This window comes from Primulina eburnea, chromosome 12 (genome assembly GCF_022965805.1).
Source record: "Primulina eburnea isolate SZY01 chromosome 12, ASM2296580v1, whole genome shotgun sequence".
Classification (NCBI taxonomy): Eukaryota; Viridiplantae; Streptophyta; class Magnoliopsida; order Lamiales; family Gesneriaceae; genus Primulina; species Primulina eburnea.
In genome coordinates this window covers 27,986,621-28,001,317 of record NC_133112.1, presented here as the reverse complement: position 1 = coordinate 28,001,317, position 14,697 = coordinate 27,986,621, and the positions used below count along the sequence as shown (strand labels likewise).

At 37.0% G+C, this 14,697-nt stretch overlaps 1 protein-coding gene across 1 annotated transcript; it reads left to right on the top strand.

Annotated features, from left to right (window-relative positions):
- Positions 1–4,619: 4,619 nt before the first annotated feature.
- LOC140806744 (uncharacterized) lies at positions 4,620–7,687 on the top strand. Its single transcript, XM_073163284.1, has 4 exons — positions 4,620–4,770; positions 6,186–6,284; positions 6,895–6,961; positions 7,198–7,687. Exons 1-4 carry the CDS (start codon positions 4,620–4,622, stop codon positions 7,685–7,687), a joined length of 807 nt encoding a protein of 268 aa, XP_073019385.1.
- The last annotated feature ends 7,010 nt before the right edge of the window (positions 7,688–14,697 follow it).

Genomic DNA, 14,697 nt, shown 5'->3' with positions numbered 1-14,697 from the left:
CATACCAGAAGCTGGAAACCGTAGGCATCAATTCAGAGGGGAACCGTGGGTTTGGTTTGGCTTGTTCTTAATGCTATGGCTCGGTTTCTATGCATGGCGTCACGGGGCTTGGCCAGGGCTTGCTGGGGCTCGAGTAGGGTCAGGTGTGAGGACTGGTAGAGTCGTAGCATGGCTAGGACTCAAGGGGCAGCGTGCAAATAAAAGTCTGTTGGTGCAAGGACTCTTCCAAAGCACGCGCAGGGAAAGAAGGCTACAGGGGGCGGCTCACGGCTGGATTGGGCGAGCCAAGCTGGTCCTTTAGGGTCTAGAGAAGGTGGTCCAGGGTTGGGACAGGGGCTGGTGTGGTTTGGTTCAGGGAGGGCACAAGCAAAACCTATAAACGTGAGAGGAGCATGGAGTAACGCGCACTGCCTGTCCTAGGTTCAGTGTTTCCCTGCTTGGGTCCAGGGCTTGGGCTGGGTCTAGGCATGGTCCAGGGAAGATTAGGTTTTTGTGGGATCAGTGGTGGCTCAGCTAGAAGTGTCCTATTTGGTTTAGGAGTTCTAGAGGTCTAGAAGACTCACGCACAAAACATGCAGAATTTGGTCCACTGTCCAGGAGGGTTTGAGAGAGTTAAGGGCTAGGTCCAGGGGTCAGGGCTGGTCAGGAGGGTTCCTAGGTAGGTTGGCTCGGCTTTGGCTCGAGGTGGATCGACCATGGCTCGAGTAAATTGGGAGATGGCCCGGTGTGTTAAATAATGTGTCAAAAATGAAAATATAAGGACTAAAATTAGAACCATGGGTTCACGGGGGTGGTTCATGGCTCACAAGGGTAGAATAAATAATAAAAATGTTATGTTTAAAATTTGGGATCAAAATATTGAGTTTTGGATTTATCTAGGATTTAATCGCATCACGAAACGTTAATTAAAGAATTAATTGGAACACCTAGATTTAAGGTTAAAAAAATTATGAAAAATTATATATATGTGAAAAGTGCAATTTATTGTACTTTTATTACTTGTTTTTAACTTGGAATTTTGTGATTCTTGAGCAGGTTTTATGTGATTTGTTGTTGTTTTTGTTATTGTAGTTTGGAAGCTTAGAATGAGAATTTGGAGTAGTAAAGTGATTAATTTGAAAGTGCAAAGGACAAAACTTTCCGAAGCAAGACCGCACCCGCGGTCTTCGTTGTGTGAAAATGATTTTTTTCCCCCGAAACATGACCGCACCCGCGGTCCATTTATGAGCGCACCCGCGGTCATGCACAGACAAAGTCCGAAGATTCTGAAATTTTGGTGTGCTGCGCATGGGAGTTGATGACTTTTGTGTTTTGCGTACAAGACTTGTCTAGGACTATAAAAAGCTTCTATTATTCATCATCTAGGTCATTGGGGAGCAAAAGGAAAGGGTGGAGGCTACAAAGAAAGGATTGAAGCTCAAGTTCATCATCCTTAGGAAATCTTTTGCACACTTCTGGACAGAAATTTCATTGCACTCCAAATCTCTTATTCTAAGTTCTTCTTTCTTTATTTTTATTTGATATGTCTTGTTTAAGATTTATGTGTTGTTGTGTTATTTTTATTATGAACTAATTCTTATTTCTAGAGGAATGATGGAACAAAACTAGACATCATGTGTTGGGATTTATGAATCATGCTATATAAGTTTTCATTATTGTTCATTTGTATTTTTCCAATCTTAATGCTTTCATTTTATTGGCCCTATCTTGAATGATTCTTATGTTTATAATTTATCACTTGGAAAAGAGAATTTATAAACAAGAAAGGGAAAAATACATCGATGGTATTTAAATAGTTCGGGAGGACATATATTGCTATTGAAGCCATTAAAAGAAGTTATTGCTTATTGTGTTATTTAATTATAGATTATTGACGGGGACGTTACAATCCTTTGTTAGATAATTAGTATCTACTTAGCACTCGGGAGCGGGAGTTGATAATTTAGAATTCTTGACTAATGTATAATAAGGACATTTATAATATAACTACACAAAATAACACATGATGGATAGTTGCGTGAAATCGGACCTCTAGATCTTTTATTCCATAGTTATTTGTTATAAAAAGTTTGGTGTTATAATATAATTAATTTTTTTTTTCAATCTAGTTATTGGTGCAAACAAATATGTCAATTGATTTTTCTAAATAAAATTGAGACTATTTTAATTGCAAGCATTAATATACATTTAAATACATACTCCTCGTGGGATCGACACTTGTACTCGAAAATACATTTTATTACAACTTGACGTTGTGCACTTGCAAGCAATTAAGAAAACACGCAACAAGTTTTTGGCGCCGTTGCCGGGGAATATATATTTTAAATTTATATTAGTATTGTTACCAATTAGTCTTTATTTTAATTTAGAGCTGTTTTTATTGTAATACATTAAACATTGATTTGTGTCTTATCTTTGTTTGACAGTGCATGCGAAGATCGCAAAATCTTGACTTGCTTATCTTTGATCCTGAAATCGAAAGAACCGCAAGAAGATTAAGAAAGGCAAGAAGAGAAGAGATTCGAGCAATGGCTGAAAACAGAGATAATAAAAATCAACCCCCTGCCATACCAATCAGAGATCATTTTAGGCCAGTACTGAATGCTCATTACTCGGGCATAGCACGAGGGACTATTAATGCAAACAACTTTGAGCTTAAGTCAGTATTGATAAACATGGTTCAACAGAATCAGTTTGGGGGAGCCGCTACTGCAGATCCTCATTTACATCTCAGAACATTCCTTGAAATTACTGACACGGTAAAAATAAATGGTGTTTCTGATGATATAATTCGATTGCGTTTGTTTCCTTTTTCTCTTAGGGACCAAGCAAGAGGATGTCTCCAATCGCTTCTTTTGGGGAGTATCACTACATGGCAGGAGTTAGCAGCCAAGTTCCTTGCTAAATATTTTCCACCTGCGAAGTCTGCACAGTTGAAGATAGAGATAAGTACTTTTAGGCAGACTGACTTTGAGCAATTATATGAGGCATGGGAACGTTATAAGGAGTTGTTGAGGAGGTGTCCAAACCATGGTTTTGAAGATTGGGTACAGATTGAATTGTTTTATAATGGTTTGAATGGACAAACAAGAGGCACTGTGGATGCAGCAGCTGGTGGCACGATATTTGCAAAATCACCTGATCAAGCATATGATTTGCTTGAACAGATGACCATTAACAGTTATCAGTGGCCGTCTGAGAGGTTAGGAGTAAAGAAGCAAGCTGAAATTTATGCCATAGATCCTATTACATCACTCACCGCTCAAGTTTCAGCTTTAACAACTCAAATTGCAGCAATGAATAAGGCTAGTACATCAGAGGTTGAAAATGCATCGGTTGTTACTAAAGAACCACATATTCCTGATGAGGCTCATTATATCAACAATAGGAATTTTGGTGGCTACGGAGGATATCGAGGTAACCCTCCCCCTAACACTTATCATCCTGGTTTGAGAAATCATGAAAATTTTTCATATGCTAATAATAAGAATGTGTTGAATCCTCCACCGGGGTTCAATACATCAAAGGGGGAAGGAAAACCTTCACTTGAGGATCTAGTTGGGACATTTGTTGTTGAATCTAGTAAAAGGATGGCTAGGACTGAATCTCGTCTTGATGGCATGGAAACTCACATGGGAAATATGGGTGCCACAATGAAATCATTGGAGACACAGATTGGTCAATTTGCTAATGCATTGAGAGATCAAAATAAAGGTCAATTCCCAAGTAATACTGAAGTGAATCCAAAGGAGCAATGCAAAGCTGTAACTTTGAGAAGTGGAAGAGAACTTGAGGTTAAAAATTCGAAAGAGAAGGATGAAAATGAGATGACAGTTGAAGAAGTTGAAACTGAGGGATCTAAAGCTGAAGTTGAAGTTGAACAACCTCCGGTATTTAAGCCAGTTCTTCCATATCCGCAGAGGTTCAAAAAGAAGAAATTGGATGATCAATTTGCAAAATTTTTGGAGATTTTCAAGAAAATTCACATCAACATTCCATTTGCTGATGCTTTAGAGCAAATGCCAAACTATGCAAAGTTCATAAAAGATGTGATGTCAAAGAAGAGGAAGTTGCATGAGTTCGAGACAGTAAAGTTGACCGAAGAGTGTAGCGTCATACTCCAAAGGAAACTACCACAGAAACTCAAAGATCCAGGGAGTTTTACTATTCCTTGTGTTATTGGTGGTTCTAGAATCAATAAAGCTTTATGTGATTTAGGGGCTAGTATTAATTTAATGCCTTTTTCTATTTACAAGACTTTGGAGCTTGGAGAGGTGAAGCCTAGCACTATTACCCTGTAGCTGGCCGACAGATCACTTACATATCCACGGGGGATAGTGGAGGATGTTCTGGTAAAGGTAGACAAATTTATATTTCCTGCTGATTTTGTCATTCTAGATATGGAAGAAGATCATGAGACTCCGCTTATCTTTGGAAGGCCGTTCTTGGCCATCGGAAAAGCTTTGATTGATGTGCACAAGGGCGAGCTCACATTGAGAGTAGGTGGAGAAGAAGTCATGTTCAACATCTACAACACAATCAAAGAACCAAATGAGGTAAGTACTTGTAATAGTATTGATGTAATTGATTCATGTGTATCTCATGTTGGTGCAGGTAGGATGACGAAAGATTCCTTAGAGAGATGTTTGTTGGAATCGGCGTCTGCACTGGATGAAAGTGATTGGGATGTGCAAGAAGAGTTACTTGCTCTCAATACATTGTCTAAAGAAAAGAGTGATGTGCATCATGTAGAACTACTTGAAGATGCAAGTAAAGAGGTACCAAAAGCATCTCCTGAATTGAAGGAACTGCCAGGCCACCTTTGTTATGCATTTTTAGGTGAAAATTCGACATATCCGGTAATCATCTCTTCCTTTCTTACTTGTACAGAAAAAGAGAAATTGTTGAGAGTGTTGAGGAATCTAAATCTGCTTTGGGATGGACAATTGCTGATATAAAGGGGATTAGCCCTACTGTTTGTATGCATAAATCTTGATGCAGGAGTTATATTCACCCTATGTTGATCATCAGAGAAGACTTAATCCAGCAATGAAAGAAGTTGTGAGGGCTGAGGTATTAAAATTTTTAAATGCTGGTGTTATTTATGCTATATCTGATAGCTCGTGGGTTTCGCCAGTACAAGTAGTGCCTAAGAAGGGGGGAATAACTGTAGTGAGAAATGATAATAATGAATTGATTTCAACTCGTCCAGTGACTGGTTGGCGAGTATGCATAGACTACAGGAAATTGAATGATGCTACTAGGAAAGATCACTTCCCTCTTCCCTTTATTGACCAGATGCTTGATAGAGTGGGTGGTTATCATTATTATTGCTTGATAGAGTGGGTGGTTATTCAGGTTACAATCAGATTGTCATAGCACCGGAGAATCAGGAGAAGAATACCTTCACTTGCCCCTACGGTACATTTGCTTTCAGGAGAATGCCATTTGGTCTGTGCAATGCACCTGCTACTTTTCAGAGGTGTATGATGGCCATATTTTCTGAAATGGTCGATGAAATAATGGAGGTTTTATGGATGATATCTCTGTGTTTGGTTCATCTTTTGATCACTATTTGCAAAATCTAATGCTTGTTTTGCAGAGATGTCAGGCGAAGAATTTAGTTTTGAATTGGGAAAAATGTCACTTCATGGTTCCAGAAATTATTGTGCTTGGGCATAAAATTTCGGCTAAAGGAATAGAAGTTGACAGAGCTAAAGTTGTGGCAATTGAAAATATCCCACCACCGAAGAATGTGAAAGGGATCAGAAGTTTCTTGGGACATGCCGGGTTCTATCGTCGTTATATCAAATATTTCTCTAAAATTACTAGACCTTTATGTAATTTGTTAGAGAAAGATTCGACATTTATTTTTGACGATGATTGTTTGCAGGCGTTTAACAGGATCAAGAAAGCACTGATTTCTGCACCCATTATGATAGTGCCTGATTGGAAGGAGCCTTTTGAGCTCATGTGCGATGCTAGCGACTATGCTGTGGGAGCAGCATTGGGACAGAGGCGAGACAAGATGTTCAAGGCTATCTACTATGCAAGTCGTACACTTAATGCAGCCCAACAGAACTATACAACTACTGAGAAATAGATGCTAGCAGTGGTGTTTGCATTTGACAAGTTCAGAACATATCTCATTGGCACTAAGGTAACAGTTTTTACTGACCATGCAGCTCTTCGCTACTTGTTTGCAAAAAAGGATGCCAAGCCCAGGTTGATACGATGGATACTCCTACTGCAAGAATTCGACTTTGAAGTAAAAGACAAGAAAGGTTGTGAAAACCAGGTGGCAGATCACTTATCATGAATAGAGCTGGAAGAAAAAACTGACGGTGGAGTTATCAATGAGTCGTTCCCAGACGAACAACTGTTTGAGGTAAATTCTAAACTCCCTTGGTTTGCTGATATAGCTAACTTCTTGTCTTGTGGTACTCTTCCTCCAGATCTAAATCACCATCAGAAAAAGAAGTTCTTCCATGATATCAAATTTTTCTTATGGGATGATCCTTGTGTGTATAAGAGATGTGCTGACCAAGTGATTAGGAGATGTGTTGATGGTGACGATGCAAACACAATTCTGGAACAATGTCATTCATCACCTTATGGTGGACATTTTGGAGCAACACGAACAGCAGCTAAGGTATTGCAATCAGGTTTTTTCTGGCCTACTTTATTTAAGGATAGCTATACCTTAGTGAAATCATGTGATATGTGCCAAAGGTTAGGAAACATTTCTAGGCGTCACGAATTGCCACTGACAAACATTTTGGAAGTGGAACTTTTTGATGTATGGGGCATAGATTTCATGGGACCCTTTCCCCCTTCTTTTTGGTCAATCTTATATTTTATTAGCTGTTGATTATGTGTCAAAATGGGTGGAAGCAATTGCCACCAATACTAATGATGCTCGTGTTGTAGTTAAGTTTGTGCACAAGAAAATCTTCACCAGGTTTGGAACACCGAGAGCCATCATAAGTGATGAAGGTACGTATTTTTGCAATAAAATTTTCAACTCACTTTTGGCTAAATACAGTGTGAAGCACAAAGTGACACTAGCATATCATCCTCAATCAAATGGACAAGCTTAATATCCAACCGGGAAATCAAACAAATATTAGAAAAGACTGTCAATACAAACCGGAAGGATTGGGCTATAAAGTTGGATGATGCACTGTGGACTTATAGGACCGCATTCAAGACGCCTATTGGGATGTCTCCCTATAGGCTGGTTTTTGGTAAAGCCTGTCATTTGCCGCTAGAATTGGAGCATCGAGCATTTTGGGCAGTTAAGAAGTTGAACTTTGATTTGAAAGAATCTGGCGATAGCAGAAAACTACAATTAAATGAAATGGAGGAGTTCCGCAATGATGCATATGAAAATGCCAAGATTTACAAAGAACAGACCAAGAAGTGGCATGATAAACTCATTGTACAAAGGGAGCTCAAACCAGGACAACAAGTACTATTGTCCAACTCCCGTTTGAAGTTGTTTCCTGGTAAGTTGAAATCGCGTTGGTCAGGTCCATTATTGGTGGAGACAGTATACCCTCATGGGGCGATTGAGCTAAAATACAGTGATGGGAGAACCTTCAAGGTCAATGGACAGCGGGTTAAGCCATACTATGGGACTGAAGTCAGGAATATCAACAGTGTCAAGCTGAGCGAACCAAACTGATCAGACAATTTACAGTCAGGCTGAAGACGTTAAACCAAGCGCTTATTGAGAGGCAACCCAAATTTTTGTTTCTCTTTTGAAATTTGTTTTCAGTTTTGCTATTATTCTAGTATTCTTATTATAGGTTGTTTATATTATTGTTAGTATAGTGTGTGCTTATATCTTCCCAAAACTAATGAATTCTACTTTTTTTAATCTCAGGACAAAAAAAAATTGAAGAAGAAAAACTTTTTCCCCGAAGCAATACCGCACCCGCGGTCCCTCTTACACCGCACCCGCGGTTGAGGATGAAATTTTTTTTAAGAAATTGCCGAAGCAACACCGCACCCGCGGTCTCTCTTACACCGCACCCGCGGTCGCGCAATGTGGAATCTAAAATTTAATTCGAGAGCACACCGCCCCCGCGGTCTCTCTTACACCGCACCCACGGTCGAACACTTTTAAATCAGAATTGGGCAGATTTTGACATAAACGAAGAACACTTCTCAAAAATTTCCTTCTCCATTTCGAAATCCTTTCTCAAGAACACACTTTTCACACTAAATTTTTGTAATTCCTTCAACAAATTTACCAGTCCAACCTAATTAGCTTCACTCATTCCATCAAATATCACTTTTCTTTCCACAAAAATCAACACCAAACCTATGGTTTAAAAGGGGGCTCGAAAATTTCTTCAAGATTTGAATGGATCTTTGATTTTGTTCTTCAAGAAACATTTCAACACACTCAAGGTGAGCAAATCCATTGCATATTTGTTGAAGAATCGAAATTATTGGTGTTAGTTGCTATGGAAGGAAATTACATTTAGTGAAGTCCATTCTTGATATTGTGGATATTGTTGATTGATTGTTGTGTATATTGTTGAGGTGTGGATATTGTGAGTATTAAGTTTGGAGGAGTGCTAGAATCATTGAAGTTTGTGAATTGGATTGAGGAGAAGTTGGTGACTGAAAGGTGTTCGATAAAATGCCTCCAAGAAAAGAACAGCCAAAGGGTGCATCATCATCATCTGTAAATTACGATGCGAGCAGGTTTTGGGACGAGAAGACGGAGGAGCCATATGGAAAATTTTTGAATAAAAGCATTGTAAAAGAGAGGGGATTTGATATGAGTTTTCCTCGATCCGAAATTGGACTAATGCTTACTGCTCGACATTGGGAGGAGTTTGGCATGCAGCCACAAGATGCTGTCATTTCATTGGTTAGAGAATTTTATGCTAACCTCAAGGTTAGGTATGATCAATTGACGGTGTTTGTACGAGGAAAAATGGTCGCCTTTGATGCACATACGATCAATACGTTATATGGTATCCCTCATGTAATGCACGATGAATATGAAGAATACCGAGCTGAGCGTGTAGATTATAATAATATTCTTCAAACAATTTGCATAGAGGCAGCAGAGTGGAGAATGAGGAATGATGTGCATGTCAGCCTAGCAAAGTCTGATCTGAAAACTGTTGCAAAAGATTGGTATTCATTTATTTCTGCTAGGATTAAGCCGACCGAACACACAACCACCGTCATTAAGGAGAGGGCTATCCTTACTTTTTGCATTATGACAGGGGAGACAATTGATTTAGGCCAATTGCTTCAGAATTCGATACTTGATTATGCAAGAGGTAACTCTCCTAGTGGACTCCTCCACCCTTCTCTTATCACTGCATTATGCCAGAATGCGGGAGTGACTTGGGCAACGAATGAAGAATTATTAAAGCCAAAAAATGTCATTGTGGTCATTCAACCATATGGGGCAGCCAGAGGTGATCATGCTGCAACACGTCAAGCAGAAAGGGAATTCAACAGAAGGGCTGCAGAAAGACGTGCCCAGGCTCAAGCTCAAGAACCACAACCGCAACAAAGGAATAGGAGATATAGGTTGACCCAGTTGGAAGAAGATATGCGAGTTCAACGCCAAGAAATGGATGCGTTTCGGTTTAGGACCGATACATTTATGGGATATATGATGGATTTTACATCAGTCTTGGCTCAGCAATTTCCATCGGCTTCAACCTCTGGTAATCCATTCCCACCTCCTCCACAGTGGCCACCCGTATACCACCCGCCGGAGTTCCAACCACCACAGGATGACGAAGATGACGAGGATGGCGATGACCACTGACGGTCGTTGCCCGAGGTATGTGTATTATCCTAATTTTCATGCTTATTTACACCGAGGACGATGCACATGTTTAAGTTTGGGGGAGATTTGATTTATTTTATTTTCTTTTCTGTGTTTATTTATTTATTTAGTTTATTTTGCGTGTTAATTTAATTTTTTTTAGTTGTTTGCTTGTGAATTTGTAGTGTTTTAGTCATGAAATTTTTTTATTTGAAATGGCCAATAATGAAAAAAAATAAAAATTGTATTGAAAAGAAAACTCATGCATTACATTCATGTTAATTGAACAATTTGAAAAATTTAGAGAACAATCATGAAATTTGGTAAATTTGAGACTTATAATTTCTGTACAGCTCTGTGATTTTCATTTGACATCGAAATAAATTTTTGCAAACACATATATGATTGAGGCAATCTTTGATTTTATTTGGCCCATTTATATTGTTCATAAATATTCATTTGAAGCCCTCTTGAGCCTATATGAGAAAAGAATTGTGTTCTTGAAATTTCTTGGAAGCCAAGCACTTTTCTTTTGAATATATATGTATTTGATTGATGCATTGAGACACCATTTTCATGATGATTAGATTCTACTCTGTGTTGGTGAATTGAGATTTTGTCTAGAACTATCCAAACAACACTCGAGGCGAAATACGGACAACTTATGATTTAGGAATGATTTAGGTGATTTTTGGATCGATTGAGCCTTTCAAGCTACCAAATAAAAATAATTTATCATTTGTCACCTTTTTGAGCTTCTATGAATTCGAATGGCACACGTTAATATGTGTAAAAGACCCCCATTCGATGTTCTTTCAAATATCCCACATTTACTACCCCGTTGAATATCTTAAACATTAATTTTCTACCTTCTCAAGGGAGTAAGAATTCAAAGGATCAATTCTCCTACAAAAGAAAAAGAAAAAAAAATGAATGATGTGACATTGATGAAATTGGAGAAAAAGTTGGAGAAAAAGAGATGAAATGAATAAAAAAAATGTAGATAAAAGAAAAGTGGAGTTTGCAAAAGAGATAAAATTCAACTTACTCTCTTATTTGAATTCCTAATCTTTATTTGTAGCCATGAACCAATGCCTAACATTACAACCATTGAAAATCCTATTAACCTAGTCATAGTTGTCCAATATACTAGTGGAGAGTGATTGGGAGGATCTAGCTTATGTACAATCGATAAACACTTTCATTGAGTAAGAATCTTGATCAATTTTACACACACCTCATTGCATCAAATATTTATTGGGTATCCCTTTCTTGAATAAATATTGCTTTGAACCCAATCTTTACCGGAAAAGACCTCTTGATTTGTATTTGTAAAAATTTTAAATCGATTGAGAATGCTTTGAAACATGAGTTGAAGAGATTAGAAGTTAAGAAAATTAACCGATTGCATGATTTTATCCGGATGAACAAGTGGTTGGATTGATTTGAATTGTGAATGCATGAAGAGTTGTAAATTTATCTTGAGGCCAAGTTCTTTAAAATATTTCATGATTTGTTTGTTTGTGTTGTTTTGTTTTGCTCGGGACTAGCAAAATCTTAAGTTTGGGAGATTTTGATAAGTGCAATTTATTGTACTTTTATTACTTGTTTTTAACTTGGAATTTTGTGATTCTTGAGCAGGTTTTATGTGATTTGTTGTTGTTTTTGTTATTATAGTTTGGAAGCTTAGAATGAGAATTTGGAGTAGTAAAGTGATTAATTAGAAAGTGCAAAGGACAAAACTTGCCGAAGCAAGACCGCACCCGCGGTCTCCTCAGCACCGCACTCGCGGTCTTCGTTGTGTGAAAATGATTTTTTCCCCCGAAACATGACCGCACCCGCGGTCATGCACAGACAATGTCCGGAAATTCTGAAATTTTGGTGTGCTGCGCATGGGAGTTGATGACTTTTGTGTTTTGCGTACAAGACTTGTCTAGGACTATAAAAGGCTTCTATTATTCATCATCTAGGTCATTGGGGAGCAAAAGGAAAGGGTGGAGGCTACAAAGAAATGATTGAAGCTCAAGTTCATCATCCTTAGGAAATCTTTTGCACACTTCTGGACAGAAATTTCATTGCTCTCCAAATCTCTTATTCTAAGTTCTTCTTTCTTTATTTTTATTTGATATGTCTTGTTTAAGATTTATATGTTGTTGTGTTATTTTTATTATGAACTCATTCTTATTTCTAGAGGAATGATGGAACAAAACTAGACACCATGTGTTGGGATTTATGAATCATGCTATATAAGTTTTCCTTATTGTTCATTTGTATTTTTCCAATCTTAATGCTTTCAGTTTATTGGTCATATCTTGAATGATTCTTATGTTTATAATTTATCACTTGGAAAAGAGAATTTATAAACAAGAAAGGGAAAAATACATCGATGGTATTTATATAGTTCGGAGGACATATATTGCTATTGAAGCCATTAAAAGAAGTTATTGCTTATTGTGTTATTTAATTATAGATTGTTGACGGGGACGCGACAATCCTTTGTTAGATAATTAGTATCTACATAGCACTCGGGAGATTGAGTAGATAATTTAGAATTCTTGGCTAATGTATAATAAGGACATTTATAATATAGCTACACAAAATAACACATGGTGGATAGTTGCATGAAATCGGACCTCTAGATCTTTTATTCCATAGTTATTTGTTATAAAAAGTTTGGTGTTATAATATAATTAAATTTTATTTTCAATCTAGTTATTGGTGCAAACAAATCTGTCAATTGATTTTTCTAAATAAAATTGAGACTATTTTAATTGCAAGCATTAATATACATTTAAATACATACTCCTCGTGGGATCGACACTTGTACTCGAAAATACATTTTATTACAACTTGACGTTGTGGGTAAAGTTCCCAGAGGGAGCCCATTTACGGGAGAAGGCCCCAGAGGGAACTCATTCGTGGGAGAAGACCCCAGAAGGGACCCGTCTATGGGAAAAGGTCCCAGAGGGAGCCCGACGATCGTATTTCCATTCTACGAGGATAGGCCAATGCTCAGTTGACGGGTGAGGGTGTCGTCGATATCCCCGCCGCCCAGTACTGTGGTTACATGTAGATGGATCCATCGACTTTATGAGGATGAGGAAAGTCACAATTAACGATCTGAATTCAATAAAAAGGAAAAATATATATACTCATGATGAAAGGATATATGATATGAAATGATAAAAAAGAAAATGTCGAGGTTTAAGTTATGCATGTTTATAGAATATGTTCATGATAATATGTAAATGTTTATGAAATGTTTATGAAAATGTTTATGTTTAAAGTTGATGCATTATTATGAAAATGTTTGTATGCATCAGAAAAATGTTTATAAAAATATTCATCTTTAAAGTGTATGCATCTTGATGAAAACGATATTTTAAGTACAAGTATTTTCACTGTTGTATGTGATCTGTATAGGTAGTACTTGTTTTCAAGATTATGGGGTGTTGAGTCTTTAGACTCACTAGGTATGATTGATGCAGGTGACTATGATGATTATGTTATTGGAGATCTTGATGGTTGACTTTGTTGGACTGAAGGTGCATATAACCCGAGGACCGATGCTATGATTTATGATTTTAAGTTATGTTAAAGATATTTTTACGACTTTTTATTTATGTTTAAGAGAGGTTTTTGAGAGGTTATAATATGAGCTATACTTTTCAAATAATGTTTTTAGGTTTGGTAAAATATTTGACGATTCTACGATTTAAACTATTTTCCTTGGGATTTTTAATTGTTAGTTGATTGTTTATTTTGGTACAATGTATTTTTAAAGTACATATATATGTATTCGGCCGATTTATTAAGAGGAAAAAAAAATTCCTATTACTTTTTAAGTAAAATGAATAGCAGATGTTTCAATAGTTGTTGATGTTGTTTCATTTGATCCTGTTTCATAACCAAGATTATTTGGTACCTTACATGAATTGCATTGCATTAATTTCATTACTTGTCAATTATATATGATGTAATATATTTGATCTGCGTACTAGGTTTGATCGTTGTCCCTCTAGGCTGCTTTGGTTTTTTCTGTGATTCTATAGCAGGTTATACAGGTGGTTCTGATGCAGCTGATGGAGCATCTGCAAGTGGAACACAGTGAGTCGTTTTGAGTTTGGTATCCCCAGATATTTATACTATATATTGAGTTATTTTCCAAGTAGATGTCTCATGTATTTGTATGGTTGTATATTTTGAGTTGGATTTTATTTGGTGTGATCAAGTCTGGCAGAATCTGCATGCGATTGATATTATGTTGGATATATTGGACTCTATTTTTGAGTTGACATGTGTTGTTTTTTACTTTTTTTTTTATGTATGTCTTATTTACGAGAAGTAATATCGAAATTTCTATAGAACCAAAATAGAAAATATTTACTCTTTTTGTTGTTTTCACTGATAAATCCTGGTTATTTGGTAATTAAATGGTAATTAGTGCATGGTCCTGACATGAGTTTGTAACTTTATCAATTGTTGATGTCCGTAACTTTAACTCGTGTTCTTGGAGTGGTAATAAAATGTTGTTTTGATTTTGAAATAAGATTTTTTTAAAAAAAATTTAATAACTTTATAAAAAAAGAATAAAATCGCGTATAATTAAATTTTAAACTTACATATAATTTTTTTTTTTAATCAACAGCTTTGGCCGTCCAAATTCTTTAAAAAATAAACAATCAAAATTAGATGGACACTTCACCGTGCGGGACCAGCCTAAACCCTCAATTATTGGAGGTCAAAGATTACAGCAGGCGCAGAAGCCGTGTGCCCTCTGTACATACCCTTTTAAGCCATTATAAACACAGTATTCCTTGTTTTTTATGATTGGAGTTGGTTACAACAACTCCGTATTGGCATTATATGTATATAAAATGAAGCTAAAA

Coding starts and splice junctions, on each gene's coding strand:
- LOC140806744 (XM_073163284.1), top strand. CDS start 4,620: ATGACGAAAGATTCCTTAGAGAGATGTTTGTTGGAATCGGCGTCTGCA. Junction 6,285..6,894: donor TGAAGTAAAAGACAAGAAAG/GTTGTGAAAACC, acceptor AATGGGTGGAAG/CAATTGCCACCAATACTAAT. Junction 6,962..7,197: donor CACAAGAAAATCTTCACCAG/GTTTGGAACACC, acceptor GTGGACTTATAG/GACCGCATTCAAGACGCCTA.